The sequence below is a fragment of the Fundulus heteroclitus genome, chromosome 1, assembly GCF_011125445.2.
Source record: "Fundulus heteroclitus isolate FHET01 chromosome 1, MU-UCD_Fhet_4.1, whole genome shotgun sequence".
Taxonomy (NCBI): domain Eukaryota; kingdom Metazoa; phylum Chordata; class Actinopteri; order Cyprinodontiformes; family Fundulidae; genus Fundulus; species Fundulus heteroclitus.
Window position 1 is genome coordinate 13,745,115 of NC_046361.1, and position 24,815 is coordinate 13,769,929.

The window sequence follows — 24,815 nt, forward strand, 5'->3', positions numbered from 1 at the left end:
TTACTAAAAGACAGCAATAACAACTCCCATCTGCAGTTTCTGAGAGTCGATGTGGGGAACACAGTGTGTGGAAGAAGTTGCTCTGGTCAGATTAAAATTTTATTGTTTTGTCACTGTGTGTCAGAAAACTAAAACTGCACCTGGAACTCAGGATTATTCCCATGGTGAAGCGTGGTGGTAGCATCATTATTTTGGGACATTTTTCTTCAACAAAATCATGGATGGAGCTAAATACAAGGCGACCAACCTCGGCAAAAGGACATGTTAGGAGCTGCAGAGCACTCGAGACTGGGCTTGCTTTCCAGCGGGACAACACTAAATATATGACTAAAGCTGCAATGGAAGGACAAATGCAGTAAAAAAGGGAAATGTTCTTCAAAGTACTGACTCAGTAGGCTGATCACATGTTCACACAATACTTTTACATTTTTTTTATTATTAGTCCAAGTTAAAAACTGCGTAACTTTTTTCATTCTAATTCCCATTTATACCATACCTCCTGTTGCTTCATTATGTAAAATCCAATTAAAATAATCTGAAGTTAGAGGTGGTAATGGGACAAAAGGTGAAAAATTCATGGGGGGTAGATACTTGTGTAAGGCAGTGGATAACACACATGCATATCAAAACTTATGGGTAAATACAACTGGTAGAGTAAAACCCTCACAGAGTCTTTACCAAGACCCAAACCACGTCCTGACTTTTGAGAATTAACCGACCACGTTGTATCGTTCCTGAAATGCAGGCATGCTCTCATGAAACAATCGCTCTGTGACCTGAGCCTGTGTGGCTTTCTATATACTAAAGATTGGCTGCTGAAGGTTTGCAGTGTGTGCGTTACTTCAAACATTCCCTCAGGACAAACCAACATTTAGTCATGGACAAGCTGGCAGAAAGCATGAAACTAGTGTTGGCGTGAGTCACAAACCAAGACACGGAGCAACCTTGCAGGAGCAGAGCTGAAGGTTAGAGTTTTATCGAGGAAAACGCAAACAGGAACCCTGATCACATACAAGACAGATGAGCTCAGCTGCATTCAAAGACAATTGTTTATAAGACTTGGGCATCAAATAATATGGACCTGAACAGATCTGCTAGCACCTTCATATCTGTTGTTAAAATGATTTGAAGTGAACATCAATGTGTATAAGATCTGTTGCTACTTTTGGAAAAACCCAGTGAAAAAAAAGAGAAAGTTATGTTCTTGAATGCAACTCAGCCGCTATAAAGCAAGGCGCTCTTGCAGGGAACGACACAGAGAAGATGTGTGAGAAATGATTACTTACATTGATCTCAGTGATGGCAATGTCAACCACGCTACCCACAACAATTAAGGCGTCAAACGTGTTCCATGCATCAGCAAAATAGTTCTGCAAGCACAAGCGACAGAGACACACAGAGAAGAGGATAGAGAGGGACAAAAAAGCAAGTGGGAAGAAAATGTAAGAAAGAAAAGAAGTTTGACAGCTAGAAAGTACATCAAAAAGTTGAGCCGTGATAAAACAGGAGGAGGATGAAAGTCCTCCTGCCAGAGTTGATGGGACTACGGGCCTTTACAATTTAGCAGTGGTCTTAATTGTTTTGAACATTTGTTCATATTCTGTTAAGAAATGAAAGACAGTAGGCACGTGTCGTAATTTAGCTTATCGACCCTATAACAAAATCAAAATTAGCCAGCAGAAAGATGGTAATTAATGTACCTTAAATAGCACAATATTTGCTTTGATAAAATGGGTTTTCCAAACAAAATAACACAAAACAAAAAAGGAATAAAAAAGACAACAAACTCAAATCTGTAAACTGTTGATTCATTTGAACCTTTAGTCTGCAGACGGATGGAAAAAAATTGTCTTTCACTTCTGCTGTTTTACAAAAAAGTTAATTAGTAACTAGATGCATGTCATCTGTTCAGGAATGATGCACCAATGCAAATCTTTTGCAAAAGCATCTGTTTCCATTTTTGTTAAATAGGTTATTTAAGCTGCTGAATGGCTCACTGTCGATTCTTGCTAGGTTGTCATCCTTAGCCGGTGCACAATATCAGGAAAATATCTATTGCTGAAAATTATTAAATAACCCATATTTTTCAGACACTTTTTGTCTTTACCATTACACAACGGTGCTTACCTCTCTCTGTGAGCTTTACAACAATCAAGGAGACTTAGAGCCCATCTAACTGGCTAAATATACGATAGACATTCAGAGTCATTACGGCTGACACTTAAAACTTAATATTGTACCAAGAATTGCGCGCAAGCATTCCTTTACGAATGCTGTGTTGCACAAACTGATACAGCATCGACAGGCTGAAAGTCCAATGCTTTAAGCACAGTCCACGAGTTACCCTTAGTGCTTAAATAGTTATTAGCTGGAAGTCTCCGATAATAAGGACATGTCCACCGCCACCTCAGGTTCTCCAGGCATTCAGCTTGCAGAGGTGATTTAATCTTCATCAGTGCATTGATGTGAGTAGCACTTGCATAAACCCCATAGCAAATGCATATATATGGGATATATTTGGAGTCACCAAGCCGACTCTCAGGGCAAGTCCAACAATATCCAAGGCAGTGCTAACCTTAGCGTAGCCTTTAAAACTGTCCTAGATCCAATTGGTTTTGCTCAAAATGTCCATAAACCAATGCACTCTTGGCTCCATACTTTAGACCTTGTGCTGACATATGACATTGATTGTGAAGAATTAACAATATTTCCTCACAACCCTGTCCTATCTGATAATTTTTAATAACATTTGAGTTTAATCTAACTGAGTTCTCCACCCCCAAAAGAGGGTTCAGTTATAGTAGATCTTTATTTGATAATACTGTATCAAACTTTAAAGAGTCTGTCCTCCTTTTAATATTATCAGTATTGCAGAAATGCCCTGCAGATAGCAGCAATGTTGTTTCTTCCCATTCACAAACAGATGTATTTGTTAACGGTGTGACTTCCTCATAGCGTTCTGCATTAGACAATGTAGCTCCCTTGAAAAAGAAGGTGATTATTCACAGGAAGCTGGCTTCCTGGTTTAATTCAGAGCTGCGTTCCTTGAAGCACAATGTTAGGAAATTGGAGAGAAAATGGCGCTCTACACAGCAAGAGGAATCCTACCTAATCTGGAAAGACATGCTATTGTTGTATAAGAAGCATATCTTTCATCATTAATTGAGGAGAATAAAAATGAAGCTGAGGCGCAAGTTCAATCGAAGAAACTCATCGCCTGCCTCCATTCAATCAGAGTCCGATACGCCTCTGATGTGAGCCAATCAGCTACGAACCGCACCTCCATGAAGCCAATCAGCATCCCGCGCTCATCTTAAAAGCAACTTCAAATCCACGTCTCAGCCTGCTAACCAGCAAGCGCAAACGGATTGCATGTTGGATTTCGAATCAGATGTCCGATTCAACCCACCCCCAACCCCTTCTCCACCATCGTAGCTGAGTTCATCTAGCTTCCATGACGTTCCTCCATCCTCAACCCATCAGAGTGTTTTCTCCCTTCAGTCTTCATCACTCCCTATCGCCTGTTATTGGTCCGGCAGAAGACCACCATGTTGGGCCCGGTTCTGCCAGAGGTTTCTTCCCAAAGGGGAGTTTTTCCTCTCCACAGTCGCTTCAAGCTTGCTCATCATGGACAGTTCATGCAAACCTGTGTTTATCAAGTTGGACATCTATCTTAAACGGATCATCATATGGACTGAACAAACTTCTTCTATCTCCACTCCACCACCAGTTTCAGACCTGGGGGGAACATCCCTGTTCTCATACATCTACTTATGCATATTAAAGTATAATTCAGCATTAATGTTCCTGCCGAGGTCTGAGCGCCAAAGACTTAAAATATTGTATCAATAAAATCCTTCTAATTGCCATTTCTTTGTCTGTGAGTTTTTCAGATTGAAATAATCCTAGATTTCTCTGCAGTGCAGTTGCCAAACTTACTCAGAGTCACAGCTCCATTTATTCACCCATCCCCTTAGCTCTTAACAGTAATGACTTTATGGGATTCTTCATAAATAAAATTGATTCCAATAAAAATAAAATAATTGGCATCCTCCCAAACATGATTACCTCGTCCTCAGTAAGTGAGGCAGCATTGGAGGAATCTTTAGAACATGCGCAGTGTTTAAACTGTTTAGAAGCAGTAGAGATTTTTGAGCTATCTAAAATTCTAGCTTCATCTAAACCTTCTACCTATATGTTAGACCCAATCCCAACCAAATTGTTTAAAGAGGTATTCCCTTTGATCAGTGACACTATTTTAGACATGATGTATCTGTCCTTAGTAAATGGATATGTACCACAGGCTTTTAACGTAGCTGCTATTAAACCTTAACTTAAGAAACCATCTCTTGATCAAGATGAGTTAGTAAATTACAGACCTAAATCTAATCTTCTTTTGTTATCCAAAGTTCTTGAGAAAGTAGTTGCTAATCAACTTTGTGCACATTTACAAAGTAATGACCTACTTGAGGAGTTTCAGTCAGGCTTCAGAGCTCATCATAGCACTGAAACAGCTCTGGTGAAGATCACTAATGATATTTTCATGGCCTCAGATAATGGACTCGTGTTTGTACTTGTCCTGTTTGATCTCAGTGCTGCATTTGATACCGTTGATCACAATATTCTCCTACAAAGACTTGAGCATACTGTAGGGATTAAGGGGAAAGCATTAGGCTGGTTTAAATCTTGTCTATCTGACACATTCCAGTTTGTTTATGTTAATAATAAATCTTCTTCAAACTCTAGGGTCACTTGTGGAGTACCACAGGGTTCAGTCCTTAGACCAATTCTCTTTACTATATATATATATATATATATATATATATATATATATATATATATATATATGCTTCCGATTGGCAAAATTATCAGACAGCATGGGATTAATTTCCACTGTTATGCTGATGACACTCTATATTTATTAATAAATCCAATCAATTACTTCGAAGGCAGTCATGTCTTGATGACATCAAAAGCTGGATGACTTTAAATTTCCTCCATTTAAATTCTGACAAGACAGAAGTTGTAATCTTTGGACCAGAGTCCTCAAAAAATAAACTTCTTAATCAATCACTTAATCTGGATGCCTTTAAATTGGCCTCTGGTAATAAAGTAAAAAATCTTGGTGTTATTTTTGAACAAGACATGTCATTTAAATCCCATATTAAACAGGTTTCCAGAGTTTCCTTTTTTCACCTCCGGAATATCGCCAAAATTAGAAATATTCTGTGCAGGAGCGATGCTGAAAAACTAGTCCATGCATTTGTTACTTCAAGGCTGGACTATTGTAATTCTTTACTATCAGGAAGTCCACAAAATGCAGTTCAAAGTCTTCAGCTGATCCAAAATGCTGCAGCAAGAGTTCTGATGAAAATCAACAGGAGGGATCATATTTATCCAATTTTAGCTTCCCTTCATTGGCTTCCTGTTAAATCAAGAATATAATTTAAAATTCTTCTTCTAACGTATAAAGCCCTTAATAATCAAACTCCATCATATATCAGAGCTCTGATTACCCCGTATGTTCCTAACAGAGCACTTCGCTCTCAGACTGCAGGTCTGCTGGTGGTTCCTAGAGTCTCTAAAAGTAGAATGGGAGGCAGATCCTTTAGCTATCAGGCTCCTCTCCTGTGGAACCAACTCCCAGTTTTGGTCCGTGAGGCAGACACCCTGTCTACTTTTAAGACTAATCTTAAAACTTTCCTTTTTGACAAAGCTTATAGTTAGAGCGGCTCATGTTACCCTGAGCTACCTCTATAGTTATGCTGCTATAGGCTTAGGCTACTGGAGGATATCAGGACTGGATGACTAGGTAGATTTTTCTCACTCTACTGAGTTCTACTGTTCTCAAGTTTTGCATTGCTTGTCGTCATTTCAGCTTTTAACTTTTGTTCTCTCTCTTTTTTCTTCATAGTAGGTACACCTGGTCTGGCGTTCTGTTAGCTGTGACATCATCCAGGGAAGACAGATCACTCGCTATTACCATCTAATGTAGAACAGATCACTGGATCAATGCGTGCTTCTGTGCTTTTTGTCTTTCTTATTGTGTCTCTGCCATGTCTTCTCTGACCCCCAGTCGGTCGAGGGAGATGACCGTTCATACTGAGCCTGATTCTGCTGGAGGTTTTCCTTCCCGTTAAAGGGGAGTTTTTCTTTCAACTGTCGCTTCATGCTTGCTCAGCATGAGGGATTGCTGCAAAGCCATTGACAACGCAGACGATTCTCCCTGTGGCTCTACGCTTCTCCAGGAGTGAATGCTGCTTGTCGGGACTTTGAAGCAATCAACTGGGTTCCTTTTGTTATAGGAATTTTTTGACCAATCTGTATAATCTGATTGAATTTGACTTTGTAAAGTGCCTTAAGATGACACGCTTCATGAATTGGTGCTATATAAATAAAATTTAATTGAAATTGAATTGAATATTCGAACAAGGTTCGAACAATTTACAGAGTTAAGTTTGTGTTTCTTGTGGTAAGAACAACCTTTTATATATATATATATATATATATATATATATATATATATATATATATATATATATATATATATATATATATATATATATATGTATATATAAAGTAAAAACAAAAATGTATCTATGTATGCTGAAACAAAGAAAATCAAAAAAGAACAGACAATAAATCAAAAACAGCTTTGGTTTCATAGTTATTATTTCAGTCGTTAAAACTGTTGCATTTTACAATGGTCCAAATCAGTCTTTTAAATTGCCTGCAGGTATCTGATTAATCAGAAAGCCTTGTTGTTTATAGACTGGCCCATACAAAGACAGAACAGGAAGGAAAGGACAGGAATAAGGAAAGACGCTGAGGAACGATTAAAAGGAGAAAAGCAGTAACATCTGGGGGAGCAGGAAGAGGGACGGACAGAGCTGTGCATTCTGGCGTCTTTCTACCTGGCTGAGTATGATGTCGACTACACTGCCGATCACCACTAGAGCATCGAAGACGTTCCAGGCGTCCCCAACATAGCCCTGAATATGGTAACATACACAGCCAGCAGGGGGAGAGGGCAGGGCACAAGGGGAGGAAGCAAGAGGTACGAGGAATAGGCAAAGTGAGGGCTAAATATCAGACTGTAGGGGCATACAAATAAGAAGGGATCTTAAAGGAAGAAGCAGAAGGGACAAGATGAGACACTTACTCTGGGTTTGAAGGCAATGAGCTTTAGGATCATCTCCACAGTGAAAACTCCTGTGAAGACCATGTTGAGGATGTCCATGGCATAGTTAAACAGATGGGACTGGCCATGGTGCTGCAGAGAGAGAAGCAGATCATTAAAAGGATTCCCTCTGTTATTGTTACAACCACAAACCTCAATGTCTTTTACAGGGATTTTATGTAACAGATGAACACAAATTAGCACAATATTTCAAAGGAAATGGACGGATGATTTTTAAGTTTTTACAAAACTCCACAAAATGCCGCATGTTTTTTTTTTTTGTTGTTGTTTTTTATTTAACCCTCTTTACTCCAATCCACCTGACTAAAACCCAGTATAAATTATCCTGATGTATCTCAATAATCCGGGTAGAAAGAAAAAAAGCTGAGAAGGTCCTCCGGACAGGTTCTTCTTTGTTGAAATGTTTCCTTTCTTCTCCAAGAGACGTCTTCAGTCTGAAGAGTTACAGGTAAACTGAGCCTTATAAGTGGTACCAAGTGGATCAATAAGTTTGACGGTGACAATCAAATGTAAATTACCTCAGAAGTTAACTAGTTGGTACATAAGAGTCCAGATCTGTGTTAGTAATCTGAGTATAAATACCAGTGCTCTGTAAAGGCCTCAGAGGTTTGTTAAAGAACATTTGTGAACAAAATGCATGGCAAAGACCAAAAAGACACCAGACAGGTCAGTAAGAAAGCTGTTTAGAAGTAGGCAGGGTTAGTTAGAACCTATCTGATTATGACTAAAGGTAACTGGGTGGATTTGACCTAGAGGTATCACAATAACTAGAGCTAGTTACACAAGCAGGCCCTTTTTTCAGGCGTTTATTTGTAAAAAGTTTTCCCTTTTTACTTACTTTTACTTACTTCTGTAACTTTGTGGTGCTCTATCACAATAAAATCCCAATAAAAGACAAAACTAATGTTGGTGGTTGCAATGTGACAAAATGTGAAGTGCTTGGACTCTGTATCCCCTGACAGGAGAACTTACTTGAATAGCCAGACACAGCGTGTTGAGGATGATCAGGACAAACATGACGTACTCAAAGCCGGTGGAGTTGACCACATACCAGAACTTGTACTGGTAGGGATTTTTGGGAATGTAGCGGCGTAGAGGGCGAGCTTTTAGTGCATACTCCACACACTGACGCTGTGGTGGTGTTGTGCGCGAAGCAAAGAAACAAAGAGACAAACAGACTCATAAAACAAAACTCTGAAGGAATCAGATGCGTCTGAAGCCAAGCTTCCTCAACAGCCACCCACCTGGTTCTTGTCCAGCTCGCAGTTCTTGTACTCCTTCTCACCCTGCTCCTGAAAGGTAACAATGACGAAACCAACAAAGATGTTCATCATGAAGAAGGCGATGATGATGATGTAGATGATGAAGAAGATGGAGATCTCAATGCGGTAGTTGTAGATGGGGCCCATGTTCTCCCTGTTAGAATCGATGGCCTTGTACAGCAGACTGTGAGGACAAACAGGACCCGGTTAAAACACTAAGAATAAGTTGTCTCTTTTTCACATAATACCCCATGCGTCATAACAATGACTAGGTAGATATTTATTAACAAGGACAATGGGCTTTGATGAAGCTGTTAATGTCACTTTAATTGGGTTTTTAAAACGAGAGTCCTTAATTGAAGCCGAACAACACTCACGTGGGCCATCCCTCAAAGGTGGAGACGGTGAACAAGGCCATCATGGCCATGAGGACGTTGTCAAAGTTGAAGTCGCTGTTGTACCAGATCCTCTCCTTCACCATGGGCAGTGCCGTGTCCCCGTTGTTGTAAAGAATGTATGTTCCCCTGGATTAAAAAATTATCTTTAGGCACACAATGTAAACACTGTGCAAATGTTTTCAACCCCCTCTTGTTTCTCTATATTTTGCATACAGGCAGCAAGACGTTCTTTCTTGAAATATTTAACAACAGTCTGAAAAATAGCCTTTAGGCTTTCTGAAAGTCTTTCAAAGTACTTGTTTTGAACTTTTGCTGCTTTTCCTGTCCAATCCGTTTATCTAAATGCCACAGCGTGTGCAAGGTATGCATTGAATGGAAAGTAGACAAGCAGAAGACAAATCAGGAGAGTTCAAGCATTAGAAACAATCTACAGATGAACAGTAATGTTTTCAAGAAAACATACAAATAAAACCTCAGACTTGTGGCTGTTTTTCTTTAGGAGACCTATGGATGATGCCTGGCTCCCCAGAAGCAAAATATAGTAACATTAGCATTACACAAGACAGGTGCACAGTCCTGCAGCTATGCGTGCGCAAAAATTTGAAAATCAGACAGAAATGAGAAGAACTAACTTGCACTCATCCGGGCTGGACTTTGCGTCATCTGTGCATCGGTAGAATTTACCCTGAAAAGAGAAGGTACAACAATGGGGTTTTATTCAAAATAATGTAATAAAAAAAAAAATGTAAAGACACAAATCTCCTGCCCTTGTAAGGTTTTTGTGCTCTTTTACCTTGAAGAGCTGCACGCCGATACAAGCGAACATGAACTGCAGGAGTGTGGTGACAATCATGATGTTGCCGATGGTCCTGATGGCCACAAATACGCACTGCACCACGTGCTGCAGAGGGATGTAGTTACACACTGTCAGTTCAGATTTACAGAGCTGCATCAGAAAGAAGGCCACAGGCCTTCACAGAGACGCTAAATTCACAGGGAGAGAAACAGACACATTCAAGGAGAGAAACACACAGACAACGGGCGAGACTGAGTGTTACCTTGAGTCCCTTGGCCCTGTTTATGGCCCTCAGCGGACGGAGGACTCGCAAAACACGGAGGATCTTCACCACTGAGATAGCAGAGGACCTGCGGAGGGCGATTAAAACACACCAGCCGATCAGCTTGAGTTGTTTTGGGTCAGGGGTATCCAAAGTGTGGCCTGAGGCCCCTTTGTGGCCTTCAGAAGGATTTTGTGCTCCCTCAACCACATTTATAGAGTGCCATAAATTTGGTTTGCCAGCTTATGCGGTTGATGCAGAGACACGTGAAAAAATGCTAGAGTGCAAACTTTATTAATGCAAGGCCTTTCAAATAAATTACAAACAAATAAAAGGTTTCTTAAAATGGAAAATGTTTAAAACAAAGACTGGGCCAAAGCTGATTCCTGTTGCTGAAAAGACACAAAAAATGTAGACAGATTAAAATGATAGGCCCTTGTATGTTGTTGTTGTTGTTTGTTTTTTTTTTTGTCTAAAATGATTTACAGATCCCTTTTCTACAGACTATTCTGCTACTTTCATTACAGTACTGTATGATTAGTTTTTTGTTGAGCAGGTAAAATGAAAATTATAATAGTAGTTGTTTTTGCAGCTTTGATAAATCAAAATCAAAATATCGTGGCCCTCCAAGTACTTTTAACTCAACTTTTAAGACCCCCATGGCAAACTATTTGGACATCACTGTTTTTGGGCAACAAAATAACAGTGGGGGTTGTTCAACATTTTTCTAACTGTACTCTAAAAATATACGTTTAACTAAAAATCATGTTTTTTCTTTCTCGTTTTTACACTGAAATGTAACAAATCGAGATTATCTTAAATACTGTTTGGTCTATATGGTAATCTTTTAATAATTTATCCTTGTATCCAGGTCCAACAAGAGAGAAGTACAGTCCCATCCAACTTTTGTAATAACAATGAAGAAATATCATTAGTTAGAACTCAAAGTGTACTATTCATGTAAAACTTTCTCTACTGCAAACATTAATTTCAGCCAGGGAGAAAAACATCAGTATTAGCGAGGAGAGGTGGAAAGATACGTACTGAATACCAAAGGACACGAGAGACACGCCGACAACCAGCAGGTCTAATAGGTTGAAATAGTTCCTGCAGAACGCCCCTTTATGAAGGAACGCGCCGAACGCCGTCATCTAAACAAAGAAGATGAAAATGTTACACAGAAAACTACAACTCTCAGACACAAACACAGAGCAGAGACAACAGCAGTCTGGTCAGACACAATGGAGTCTAATTTTAAAAGATGTATTTTCCTGACATGTTGTCTACTAGAAGAGGTTTGTTAAATCTTGATTTTTGGGTTTTGAGAACATAATTCGCAATCATTTTGTTAGCTGCTTGAAACTGGATGCTTTGAATTTTTTTTCCCCAATGAGTCATGTTTGGCAAAATCAGAATCGTTGAGCTGTGAGCATTTATAATAAACTGACAAGCCATGTTTTTTTCCTAAACAATCAAAGTGTACCAAGGTTTTAAAAATTACTGTTTTGAAACTGCTAAAATGTTCTACTATAATGTTTAAGTTTAGCTTTTTTTTTAATGAGGGGCCACGTGAGGTTCTTAAGAGCTATAGTCCAGCCGTTTGAAGCATAGAGCGAAGACAGAGCTGCCCCTCTCCCGCTGTTGCCGCACACTGCTGGTCAGCTGGCTGAAGGAAGGATACCACTCTTTTCTCTCCCTTAAGATCGCAAGTTTTGGCTGTTGTGAAATGTTGCTTCTGCTTGTGATAAAGACAAGTTGTGATAAGAGGATGGGGAAACTACAGTTCTGTGAATAAGTATTTCCCATCTCTAAGAGTTCTTCGTTTTTTGTAATTTTTTGTTCTCAAACAGATTTTATCACATAGGCTTAAAGATAAAAGCAACACACCATAACCCCAATAAAAAATAAATTACAGAACAGACGAGTCACAGCGTTATGATCCTTGGGTGTTTCGGTTTTCTTTTGTGTTTTAAACACTTGTCAGTTCATTATCAACGTTTCAAAAGGTCTTGCCATATTCACTTCACTTATCTGTGTCAATTATTATTAGAAAGGTGTTGCTAAACTGTTCTTGTAAGTTTCGCTTCTTGCTTATGTATTGTACCCTATTCTATATGGATTTTAGTTCATCTTCAAGAAAACCGTTAATATGACCCCATCAAATAAAATCTAGAATAAACTTTGCTTATTCTAGATCTGTTTCTTAAACCTGTGTATAAAATCTAACTAACAGAAAATAATCTCAGAGATAATGACATTACAGCTGTAATATGCAATATACAGTGTTTGCAGCAGCATTGCTCTTTTCTCTTTTTAGAAGCAATTAGATCAAGTTTTGTGTAAATACTGTGAACCCTTGGGATTTTTTATCAAAGGTTATCATACAGCGACAATCTGATACTGCCCCCCCCCCTCCTCATTCCTAAATAAATGGCTATAAAATGAGTATGTACAGATTGGCATGCATGTGCAGCTCTGCACAAACACGCTGACAGACACATGTGCACTATAAACAATGCAAAATACTGACACATGACAGGGAGAGCAGAAACACTCATTCACTTCACAGGTTAGGCCTGTAGCACAAACAGACTTTTATTCTAAAGCTTTTACACAGGAGAGTTACCTGGTGCAGACATGCAGCGAGCAACGGGATGGAGGAAAAGACTGAACAGGAACTGTGCTCACCGTAAAATAATTTCAAAATTTTGAATCATATACATGTTGCTTATATTTGCTTATATATAAGTTTATATTTTGGAGGTGGAGGACTATCAGCCAAGTAAAACATTGTAATTGTGAATGCAATATTTAGTCAGACAATAAGGGCAAATTCATTTTCACAAAAAAAGTCCAAAAACGATGAAATCTATGAAGAAACTTTGAAATTTCTATGAAATTAAAACCTTTTTTTTTAATATAACAACAGTTTCTAATTGTTTTATGTTACATGAAATCCTAACATGAACATTTTCTGAAAATTTTCAAAATACATTGTGCACTTTCAGAAACTAAAATAAATAATTACACTCTAGAGCTCTTAGTGACATTTACTAACCTTCACATTTATTGTCAACCCTTTTTAAAATGTGGAAACACTCAAGAAAAATTATTTTTCTGTTAAATGTATTTTTTTTTTTTTTTTTTTTTTTTTTTTTTACAAATTTTAATCCAATCTTTAATTTGGGTGCAATACTTCATTTGGGAAAAATCCCATATTAAGAAATAATTCCTCTTTATTAAATGAAATCTATAGTGGGGCAATTAAGTTAAACAAAAGAGTCTAGTAACTTGTAATAAACGCTCTGATTCCCTGAAATATAAATATAAGAAGAAAATATAATATTTTCTTAGCTACTCTGCAAAGGAATGACAAACTTAGCATCAAAATACATCACAGACTTCACTCTGTGATATCAAAATACATCAATGTCAAAATATATTACAAATACAGTTGTCAGTGTATCAACCCTCCAGACCACTCAGATCGTCTGGTTCTGGTCTACTCTGCATACCCAGAACCAGAACCAAACACGGAGAAGCAGCATTTGGTTCTTATCCACTTTTCACTTATCTGGAACAAACTCCCAGAAGACTGTAAAAGTGCAGAAACCCTGATTTTAAATCAAGATTAAAACCCTATTTAGAGTTGTCTTTAAATGTTAATGTTCATTTCAAACTGTTGTATTTCACTGAAACTTCATTAGATTAGTCCAACATATGTTGACCTGTTGGTACTATTTTACTGTGATGTACTTTCCTCTGTAATGTTTTATTTTCTTATATTCTGTTATATGCAGCACTTTGAATTGTCTTGTTACTAAAATGTGCTGTACAAGTAAACTTGCCTTGCTTATTACAAAGAGAGCAATGTAAGGGCGGTAAAAGAACCTCTAGGACCAGAGCAAAGATCTGCATCTTGGGGTCACCAAGTCTCTATCACACCAGCTCCGTTTGAAGCTTTTGTGCACATCTTTATTCGGAGTGCCAGTGAGCGTGGTCTGCGCTGCGGCTGGAGATGATTAGGAAAAGCGGGCCTTGACGCAAAACGTGTTTTTGACAGACAAGGGGGGAAAAAATTGACATAATTTGCGTGGCGTAGTGTTGTGACGACAAAACGAGCAGGCAGCCATTCTTTCTTAACATTAAAAAACGACGGGAGGAAGGACATTTGCGGCAAGCTCGGAAGTGCTGTCGGGGCAGCACGACAGTCGCTGTTGTTTACCTTAACAAGGATCTCAAATGTAAACATACTAGTGAAGACATAGTCTGCATAGCCTAGGATCTGAGAAGGCAATCAGAGTGACATAAGCACACAGGGTTACTGAAGCTCTACCCAACACAGAACAGCACGGCACACACAGGACATTTACCTTCAACAGGATCTCAACAGTAAAGATTGCGGTGAAAGCATAGTCAAAATAACCAAGTATCTGCAAAAAGCAATGCACAGGTTCAAGTCATTGCAGGTCAACACACAAAGTGGTCTTTTAAATACGTCTACCGGTAAGAAAGTGTCGTTTAAAAACACATAAAACAGAAACAAATCTCTACAGAGGGAAGCTGCACTTGGTAACACCTGAACATAAAAGCTGTTTTATTCTCACTCTCTTTAATCAGGGTTTTAAGGATAAACTTTGGATTTAGCATTTGATTTTTTTATTTTAGTCCCCGTCTGGAGCTACTGTAGGGAGGATAAATCTATGTAATGATTTACTGAGACTGCATATTTTCTTTTTTTTCAATGCAGTGTAAAAAAACAATCTTTAGGATATGTGCTTGTCACCCATGACAGCCATGTAGCTCCCCAGCTAATTACGGTTGGAGCAGCTAATAATACCTGCAAGGTCCTATGCAGTCTTGCTGGCTTCCTTACACTGGTTTCCTGTTTATTTTAGGATCCTATTTAAAATACTTGTTTTTAAATGTTTAAATGGCATAGAACCACTATATCTGTCAGAGCTTTAAGACTACCACACTCCAAGTAGAGATTTGATGCCCCAGCTACATTATCCTGATTTTTATAAATCTATATTTTTGATATTTTTCACTCTTTTTTTTCTAAAATATCTGCATCTACAGGGTCTGTGGGCTTCCAATCAGAAACTCTGCAATACTTATGTTGCAAAAGCAGGTGGAGATGATATTGACTTTTTATCATTGTAATGGTGATTCGTTTTTTTTGTTGCACTTAAGCCACATTTAATGTTCTTCTCTCTTTTTTTATCATGTCAGAGTTTCCACATCCTGAACCACTTTTTTGGTGTTGATATTTTTTCAGATGTGGGCATCAAGGGAAGGAAAAGGTCCATTCAATGAGCAACTCTGACCTGCAAAGTGTGAATGCCTGACAATGAATATGTAAGAGCCAGACAATTAATCGAATCCTTTGAAACTTTAGTATTGTACAAAATTGCAGGTTTATATATTGAGCACCTCCAATTCTTAACATTTTAATGTCACCACTTCAACATTTTTTTTTTTTTTGCTAATGTTTTCCTAAAGATTCAAATTACAATTGGGGACTTCCCACATTCAGGAATACCAAGTGCAGCTTACTGTGGTTCATAGAAATGCAAGTAGCCATCATCATAGCACTGTTTGAAATACAGACGTGAGCTCATTCAGTAAACACACATTTCCAATGTATTATTTGGGAACTTCTGTTATTTAGATATAGAAATGATGAGAAATCTCTCCATGTAGATTGGTTTACTTACACATGTAAGTTGAGGATGTATGGCTAATATTTGCTATAGGCCTGTCAAAGTAGAAATCTAACAGCTCTTCTCTACCAAAGCATTTATGTCAGTGTAATAAACAACAGCTATGAATGAGACCCTGAGAATAGGCTTCATCCCAGCTGTGCTTCTCCTACTGTGATGTGTGGAAAGGCCCTCTGTGAGAAAGACTGGTGATTAGCTGCCGTTGGTAGATTGAGCTTCCCTATAATGTGCACAAGTGTGAAGCAGCGTCACACAGACTCCTGTCGTTTTACGTACAATGTTGCGAGCAGAGAAGTTGCGGATGGGGTCCTCGGCAGCTAGGGAAACAGAGCTGAGCATGATGAAGACAAGGATCAGGTTGGTGAAGATCTGATGGTTGATGAGCTTATGGCAGAGCACGCGAAACCTTTGGAAACCGAGGCAGAGAGCAGAACATAAATCTGTTGTGACAGGTTACATTTCAGGTTTTCTTTTTTTCTGTAATCTTATGACTTCTGTCCCTCTAAACAGAAAAACTGGCTCCGACGTGTCGTGAAGACGACACCAGACTCACGGGTTGGTGCTGCTGAAGATGAAAAACGCGCTGCCCTCTGGGATAGGTGGGATCTTCTCTTTCATGGTGAGTTCAGAGAGCCGCTGGGGCCGGGGTCCTGGGGGGGCTTCAGGGAGGTTCTCATTATCATCATCATCATCATCTTCATCACCACCTGTAACACAGTTGTTCAATCTTGTAACAGGACCTGTTGTCTGCAGCATATTATAACTTCCCAGATCAAAAGAATAAATGAACACATTTTTATCTAAATAAATCAATATTTAGATTATGTATTCACTACACTGATTGTATCTTAGATTCTGTAACAAGGAAAAAATCTTTATGTATTTTTTTTTTTTTTTTGCCTTTGAAAAAAAAAATACTGTACATCATTTGATCACAAGTATTTATTTGTCTCTTTCTTTGTTTTCCTCACAAGGATGTATTGTGTTAAAATATTTTTTCATCACGCGCATGCCTGATGCATGATGTTAAAGGGGTAAATTATACATTTCTTGTTCAAGCTATATGGGTGGATAACTGTTTAAAGGCATATAAAAGCTGTGAATGGCTTTTCTGTCTAACTTGATTAGGTTAACATTTCAAAAACTGGTTCCTTGTAACATTTCATATTGCTCAGCCATATGAAGACAAAAATAAACAATTCATCATGTATCTGTGGAAGTTGGTCATTAAAAGCTGTATCCTAATTTCAAATTTCTTTCTTCATTAAAGTTCCGACATTTTTAGTTTAAACATACCTGCTTTTATGCACTTTTATTTTTAAACTCAGCCCATTTAAGGCCCATCTGTTAAACAAGCTCATTTACCTGGTGAGTCGATGGGAGGATACGACTCTTTGTCACCCTCTAGCAAGGCCTCTGTCGGCATCTAAATAAAGTGAAAAGGAAAAAAAACAAAACATTTTTGACACAAAAAATGAAAAGAAAAATCTAAACGTGGTGGTTTAGTCATTTAAATGGTTTATGAGGGCTTAAGCTACTTTGTGTTTTACCTTTGTTTCACCGTCCTCTGTTATTTCAACTCTTTTCTTCTCTGTATTTGTTTCCCTATAGGCAGTAAAAAAAACTCAAAGTAATTAACAAGACAGAAAACGGCCAGTGTTTTTTTTCAGCAGGAGTTTAGCTAAATAAAAACTTGATAAAGTAAATAGGTCAAATCAAAGCGTTGTGAGCCGTACTTTATGCTGTTCTTTCTCTTTTTGGCCTCCTCTTCCTCTCTCTGTGCCGTGTTTAGGCTCTCTGCGTCAGCCAGATTATCCACAGCAATGGCCAAGAACACGTTCAGTAGAATGTCTGATCAGGTGAGTTAAAGAAAACAAACATTTACCAACGTTATAAAATAAAATAAAAACTTTGGCTTTGTGAAAATGGATCAGTTTAACACAATTTGTTTTTCTTAGGTGCAAACATTTATTTTCTTCCTCTGTTGGATTGTGCCTTGCAAAAGTATTCATACTATTTTGCATCTTGGTGCATTCCGACCACAAACCTCCATGTATTTTATCAGCATTTAATGTGACAAACCAAGGCAAATTATCACATAATTGTATTCTGTCAGTCACAGATTCTTGGAGTTGTTCAAACCAAAATACTCTTTGCACTATTTGTAAAACTACTTTCACCACTGATGGTGAAAACAAGATGCAGTGAGTTTTGCTTAACACTATCCCTTAAGATCCAGAATCAAAATATGTGTTTCAGCGCCCTCTGGAGTCCCAAAATCTGTTGGTCACAGAAATGTATCTAACCGATCAACTTGGTAGAGCTGCTATTTCGGCAAAAGTTGTTTCTACAAAGTATGGGTGCAAAGAGGCAGAATACAGATGCATGCCACACAAAGTTTGTTTTTATGATGAATTTGAAAAGGTTCAGTGGATATAAATAGTTTTTGCAATGCTCTTGATTGCCATGAGAAGGATACAGTTTCCACAGATGAACAGGATGATGAAGTAAATGCAGACCACCATTCCAGAGGAGGCCGGACCACCGTAGGCCATGATGCCGTCATACATAACCGTGTTCCAGTCTTCACCCGTTAAGATCTGCAGGACAACATGAAAATTTAAAAGAGGATAACACTGAAACGTTTCATTACGTTTGCGCTGTATTAATCACCGTACTTATTCCCAGAAACTGAAATTGAATGCTTAATTTTGCCACCAACTGCAACACCTTAAACAGACTGAATCATAACACAAGTGACAAAACTCGCAGTTCGGCTCACACCTGAAACACAGTGAGCAGGGCCTGCGGGAAGTTATCAAACGTGCTTCTTTTGGTCACCGTCTCATCAAAGTTGAATTTTCCCCCAAACAGTTGCATGCCAAGCAGCGAGAAAATAATGATGAAGAGGAAGAGCAGCAGCAGCAGGGAGGCGATGGACTTCATGGAGTTGAGCAGGGAGGCCACCAGGTTGCTGAGAGATGCCCAGTGACTGAAGGAGAAAGAAATCAGGGGCTTTAACAGAGAAACAAAATGAGTACATTGCAACAGTATTTTAACTTTTGTAAAAATATAAATTTGGTAATTTCACTCTCATCTTAGCATGAGGTGCTGCTGGATCCCTCTGTTAGTTAAAATTTTCTTTTTCTTTCTTTCTTTCTTTCTTTCTTTCTTTCTTTCTTTCTTTCTTTCCTTATTTATTTATTTCCTTCTTTCGTGGGCAAATAAAATTTGGATTTAAAGTAATCCTTCAACTTGACCCACATATTTCTTCTGACTGCAAAGCATATAAATGTGTGTCCACATATATTATAATGCAATACAGGTTTCTGTAAAAAGCAAACATTTTTGATGTATTACCTTAATGTTATGTAAAAGAGCCTTCCTGAAATGACTGTTACCCATCAGCCGGTGAAAAACCTTAGCTTTCTGCAGCTGTTTTGTTCAAGTGGTGCAAACTCATTTTTATTAGTTTTTACGTTTCAGTGGCCCAAGTACAAAGTATATCAATAAAAAATATGAGACGTTCCACACTTTTAAAAATCTCTGGATGAGTCATAAGTGACACCTGCACTGGCAAAGCTGATCGTTGAAGAAGCAAAAAAGACTCATAGGATGAACACCGAGGCCATCATGACAAATTACGAGCAATGCAACTTAAAGCCGAACAGTCCGACTTATACCGCATGCTGCTGGAGGCCACATCCCCGATAAAGGCAAAAGGCAGGCAGGCCTTTGTGAAATTGTGTATGGACAAAGAAGAAGACTTCTGCTTTTGGATTTTGTAATCAGATAGACAAAAAATTGGACTGAGTAATCATTTTAGAAAATGATTTCTCTTTCCAACTCTTCCTAGTTCAGACAGAAGAAAATGTTTAGCATTTGTACAACTAATACATTCCCTTGAATATAAGAGTTGTGTATCGGACTCAGACTCAGCCATACTTTAATGATCCCAGGGGGAAATTAATTTTGTTACATGCTCCAGAATACACACATTGTTTTATATATATATATTTACAACATTCCATACAAGGTATTACCATATCACAATAGTCGCCATCACTTCCCTTGGGAATCCCAGGGAAGTGATGGTGACTTGTGTAAGAACAGTGCAGAGAATGCATAAAACTTCATTTAAAATATTTTCATCTGGTGGGATGAAATTTTTTCTTTCCCTCTAACATCAGCGTAAGTAACAGAATGCAACGGGGCAACAGAAAGTCAGAAAAACAAATGGTTTTGGACATTTACCACATCTCACAGGAATGTTGATGAAAACAAGTACCAGCTTAAGATTTAGACACAGCAAAGACATAAGAAGGTAACTTTAATCGACTGCAAAAGTCCAAAACCAGTAAACATTTGCTCTTAATTACAGTGAATGTTTTAGAAGATGGGGGAAAAATACCAGCTTTGGTACTGTGTCTTTAAACTTAAGCAGCTGACAGCATGAATCCGGACCAATTCAAAATGCACCATCCCTATAAGATGTGATTCTTTTTTTTTTATTCAGAGAAACACTATTTGATTCTCTTTTAAAAGTCCCGTATCCCATTTCAACTTTTCGCTTTTATTTGTGATGCTGACTGTTGCCTTCAGGGCATAAATAAATAATCAGTGTGAAATGCACTTACCGTGTGACTTTAAAGATCCTGAGGAGGCGTACGCAGCGTAAAACTGAGATCCCCAGGGGGGACATGATCGCCAGCTCCACCAGGATGGTCTCCACGATGCCGCCGCACACCACAAAACAGTCAAAGCGGTTGAACAGCGACACGAAGTAGGCCTGTAGCCCCAAACTGTACATCTTCACAAGCATCTCCAGAGTGAACAAGGCCAAAAGAACCTTGTTAGCTACATCTGGAGAAGAGAGAAGACGGCGACACTTTCTGTAGAAATGAAACGGCTCTAACACATTCCGTTTCAACGCGCTGAACATAAAAGCAAACAGAACGTAGAAAGTCAAACGCATACCCTGTACTTCAGTTAGCCACTCCGGCTGGTTGTAGTGCTCGGATGCGATGGTGAGGGTGTTGAGGAACACCAGGATGATGACCAGCCAATAAAACGTCACAGATTTCACGGCCGCCCGGCACTTCCTGCGGCAGAAGCGGTTCCACCGTCGCCACTGACGACTGACAGGGGAGTCAATTTCAAAATATTTTGAATAAAACTCATGTTTAGACCTTTATGCAAATCTTGAGGGGGGGGGGATTTTTTGATGTCCCCCACATGCAATGAATCATTTATTGAAATAAAGAAATATTGTCACATCAAATACAAGTGGATCAAAACTGATCAGGAGCAAGAAGGCTGGATTTGAGGTCAACGGGAAACAACATTGAATCGCTGATGCCATCAGGGGAAGAAACATACGGATGAAAACAGCAGGGGTCAGAATGACTGAAATACGTGACCAGAATCAATCATGCACGATGAACTGGATCGCATCAGGAGGAGCATATCTACCATGCAGCATCACAGAACAGTACTAACCTGCACTTTGATTTAGTTATTTTCTGACTGGTGGAAATAAAAGACAAGACATTTTGTTTTGAATAAAACTGGGAAACAATGGCGGACTCTAAAGGCTGAATTTGGTAGCGGACTCTTCTTGCTCGTGTCAGAGGGACTTCATTTCCGACAGACTAATGCTAGCGCTGCGTTTAAGAACCTCGGTGACCCATTTTCTATCGCAATTACTTCAACCACTACAGAGCAGCGACTGTGTCTGACAGCTGTGAATTACTAGATGAAAAACCTCTTGCATAACTGATTTTTGGTATGATGTGTCAAACTCACCACAGCGGCCCACAGCACGGAGATTTGCCCTCTTCTCCATTATGATTATCTGTGTTCACTGACTCTGTCTCACTCGTGGGCATGCTCGCTGCAGAATCACACACAGACATGTAAACATTTAAAAAAATAAGTGAATAAAGACATTAAAATTTTACAAGTCTTAAAATTGTGTTTCAGCACAGTTTGAAAAAATATATTTCTTTCTGAGAGTCTTGCTTTACAATATGCTCATTAAAAATGTGCATTTCTTTTAGAGACTTTGACCTCTCCAGAAACCAACATAAAATGAAACGTTAGAAGTAAAAAGGGAGAAAATATAAAACATTTTTTTCTTGGCTGCATGAATTTTTTTCTTTGTTTTTACCTTACAATGCCGAAAGACCAATAAGGATCCAAGACATTGAGGAAATTTAACAAAATTACAGGATGGTGTGTGGTATGAAGAGCCATTATTTTGGTCTGATGGTTGTAAATTACCTGAAAAAACCTTAACTGAACTGACTGGGTGGCCTCTTCACAAAGTTTGACATTAACTGAGAAAACTGTATTTAACTTAGGATGCATAGAATATGGTATTTCTGAAGATAAGCTGCTATATGTCAGTTTTTTACTGTTCGGATTGATCTCTAATTCCCAGGAAAAGCAATTCCCAGGAATTGCTTTAGATTATGAGGTCGGTATTGCAAAGAATGCTTTTGAGGGGTCTGCACTGAGCAAGTCCTAACAAATTCATGAGGTTAAACATTGTTTGGTACATTTTTAATATCACACATGTTAGCTGTAAACTCAGAATTTAAGCATCGTTACTCAGTAAAATAGTAAAAGTAAAATACCAGTTGCTGAAGCCAAGTAGTCATAAGTGGAGTGTGCTGATGAAATGTGATGCGTTTTATGGGAAATGTGCAGTATGTATCCATGTCTGTACATTGCAGTGATGTTGGTTTTAATAGGCAAATTGTTAAAACAGTCATAAAATAGTGAAAACTGGATGATTCACAGGCAGGAAAAGGTGTGTTTACAGACAAGGAATGGAGAACAAGAACATTATGAGGATGATGAAATGACGCTTAATCTTTACACAAATACTTCTGATTCAACAAAAGCAAATTAGAATTTGCTTATATAGTTCAGCCACTTTGTTGAAACAGCAACGTATAGTCTGTATGACTATAGAACCCTTCACATTTATACCTCTGTATAAAAATCCCATGTAAAAGAAAATAGTCGGGTTTTTTTGCAAAATCGCCAATCAGGCATATTCCATATTTTTCTCCCTTTGCTGTGCAAATCAGCTGCTGTATTTTTGCCCAATTGTGGAACAACATAGGAATTTCTTATCTTCTTATCTTTTCTTATTTCAATTTGACAAAAACATTTTCTGAGACGCTCTTCAAAATGGGGAAATCGATACAACACGCGGTTCAAATAGGAAAGATGTGTTCCACCTCATTAGTCAGGAAACAACATAGCTCCAGCTTTAACAGGGGAAAAGATCGCGGTTTCAAGAGATGCTACTACAATCCCTGGTGAACCCATTAAGACTTTTTACACAGCTGAATGCGCACTTAGAACTAATATTGCTGCTTATATTTTAATTGTTCATATACAGTACTGTATGTACAATGTTTACAGAAGAACTGGATTTTTTATTTGTCTTTGAAGGATTCTGGAGGATCTACATAGATTTGGTGGTTCGTAAGTACTTGCATTTAAGCACTTCAATTAGCTTTTTGCTGAACTATATCATTCTTATACTAGAATAACATTTAGAATAAGAAGTATTAAATGAAAATATTTTAGACATAATGATGGTGATGATGATGATAGGGATCATGCACAGTAAAACAGCATAAAGAAAGAAGTTCAAAAAGCATACAGGGAGCCAAGGCCATTAATGCACAGATGCTTTTCAGGATGAAATGTCCTCATGGAGAAAAAGCACAGGGGATGAATGAACTCTTCCTGACACTCCTGCGCTCAGGTGCACACAAATACATTTACCCTGTGTCTCTGTGGACTGAGAGAACCAGCCAAACTTCCCTTTCTTCTTCTCAGTGAGGTCAGCCAGTGTGACCCCTTGGTGTTATCAACATGCAGTTCACACAGCCAGACAGCAGAGGAAGCAGTGAGTCAACACAAAGCAGAACAAGAGAGAGGAATGAACAGCTACAGGCAGCTCCAAAACAAACTACTGACGCAGCTACGGTATCCAGAAAAAAGAGTGATGAACAGCATGAAAAAAAAAATTTATGGAATAAATCTGTCCATACTGTGGAATATGATAATAAAAAAAAAAATCCTTCACTAGTTACTCAGATCCACATGTTGTTATTATTGAGATTGATACTGACTAAGCAGTATTAATAGTAATGAAAGCCAATAAACCTGGCCAGTCTTATCACTCATGATTTCTGGACACAATAACCACATGGTACATTCTACAATTGGAAATTATTAGCTATCTACAAGACTTCAGAGAGAACATGAGATATAGGAGCTAGAAAAGTAAACAGCTGTTAAAAACCAAGAAGATATGTGGCAACATATGGGAGAAAGAGGGAAGATCTGATGTTAGCGGCGTTCTACGGACAGTTTTTACAAGGCGACATGTCAACACTGCAGGAATCGAGGAGAGAACGTTAGTGGGTTATTATCACCGTAAACAGCAACAACAGCAGCAGAGGTAAAAGCAGTGCAGATACAGGAGAACATGAACACTGACAGGGGCGCATGGACTGACTGCAAGGCACCGAAGGAGTATCAGTACAAAGAAGATGAGACTTGTATGACTTTACCATAATGGATGCTTCTTGCCAATCACAGATTTATTATGTAACTACATGATTACTAATTATATAAACTGGCTCTTGATCCCTCTTTCAGGTATAGTTAAAAAGTCATGTATGCATTGCAAGTATAAAATTATCTGAAATTAAGGTTTTAGCTGTAATTCTGAATCCTCCATCTTAAACGTAACAGAAATTGGTTGAGCGTTGAATTGATGTTAAGGCTCAAGCTAATGTAGTGACTTTAAAGGACTGAAGAAGAACAGCAGCTCTCAGTTATGATTTAATTCTTTCGGCTGTAAAACAAGAATAAAAAGAAAGTAACTCACGATTGCGCTTGCCCTCCTCGTCCCCCTCCTCCTCGTTCTCAGGGTCGATGTCCTCGGCTTGCGTGATCCAGTCCAGGTAGCCCTTCAGGTCCTCCTCCAGCTGCTGCTTCTCGCGCAGCTTCTGGAAGTCACCTCGAGCTTTGGCCTTTTCACGCTCTTTGGAAAACTCTCTGCAAGGAGAAAAGAGGCAGGAGCCTTGGTTTGCTTTTATTCCTTCAGATCATTAGCCGGCATGACAATCACCAATAAA

At 38.6% G+C, this 24,815-nt stretch overlaps 1 protein-coding gene across 21 annotated transcripts in view; it reads right to left on the bottom strand.

Moving 5' to 3' along the window:
* The window catches only part of cacna1db (calcium channel, voltage-dependent, L type, alpha 1D subunit, b), a 111,921-nt gene that overhangs the window by 22,120 nt on the left and 64,986 nt on the right, over nt 1-24,815 (bottom strand). For 4 of the 21 annotated variants that reach the window (XM_036135516.1, XM_036135503.1, XM_012877188.3 and 1 more), the window contains exons 9-33: nt 24,566-24,735; nt 23,452-23,526; nt 21,451-21,538; nt 21,145-21,171; nt 20,623-20,783; nt 20,283-20,508; nt 18,430-18,637; nt 18,125-18,245; nt 17,382-17,496; nt 17,196-17,250; nt 17,011-17,071; nt 16,199-16,352; nt 15,922-16,051; nt 14,293-14,352; nt 14,145-14,204; nt 10,964-11,070; nt 9,920-10,007; nt 9,655-9,762; nt 9,494-9,546; nt 8,841-8,987; nt 8,446-8,647; nt 8,174-8,332; nt 7,163-7,273; nt 6,915-6,992; nt 1,287-1,370 (exon numbers count right to left, since the gene is read on the bottom strand). In XM_036135516.1, coding sequence (XP_035991409.1) covers nt 1,287-1,370; nt 6,915-6,992; nt 7,163-7,273; nt 8,174-8,332; nt 8,446-8,647; nt 8,841-8,987; nt 9,494-9,546; nt 9,655-9,762; nt 9,920-10,007; nt 10,964-11,070; nt 14,145-14,204; nt 14,293-14,352; nt 15,922-16,051; nt 16,199-16,352; nt 17,011-17,071; nt 17,196-17,250; nt 17,382-17,496; nt 18,125-18,245; nt 18,430-18,637; nt 20,283-20,508; nt 20,623-20,783; nt 21,145-21,171; nt 21,451-21,538; nt 23,452-23,526; nt 24,566-24,735 — 2,848 coding nt within the window. The remainder of the gene's footprint in view (nt 1-1,286; nt 1,371-6,914; nt 6,993-7,162; nt 7,274-8,173; nt 8,333-8,445; nt 8,648-8,840; nt 8,988-9,493; nt 9,547-9,654; nt 9,763-9,919; nt 10,008-10,963; nt 11,071-14,144; nt 14,205-14,292; nt 14,353-15,921; nt 16,052-16,198; nt 16,353-17,010; nt 17,072-17,195; nt 17,251-17,381; nt 17,497-18,124; nt 18,246-18,429; nt 18,638-20,282; nt 20,509-20,622; nt 20,784-21,144; nt 21,172-21,450; nt 21,539-23,451; nt 23,527-24,565; nt 24,736-24,815) is intronic. The other 17 variants (XM_036135551.1, XM_036135536.1, XM_036135590.1 and 14 more) reach the window with 13 other exon arrangements.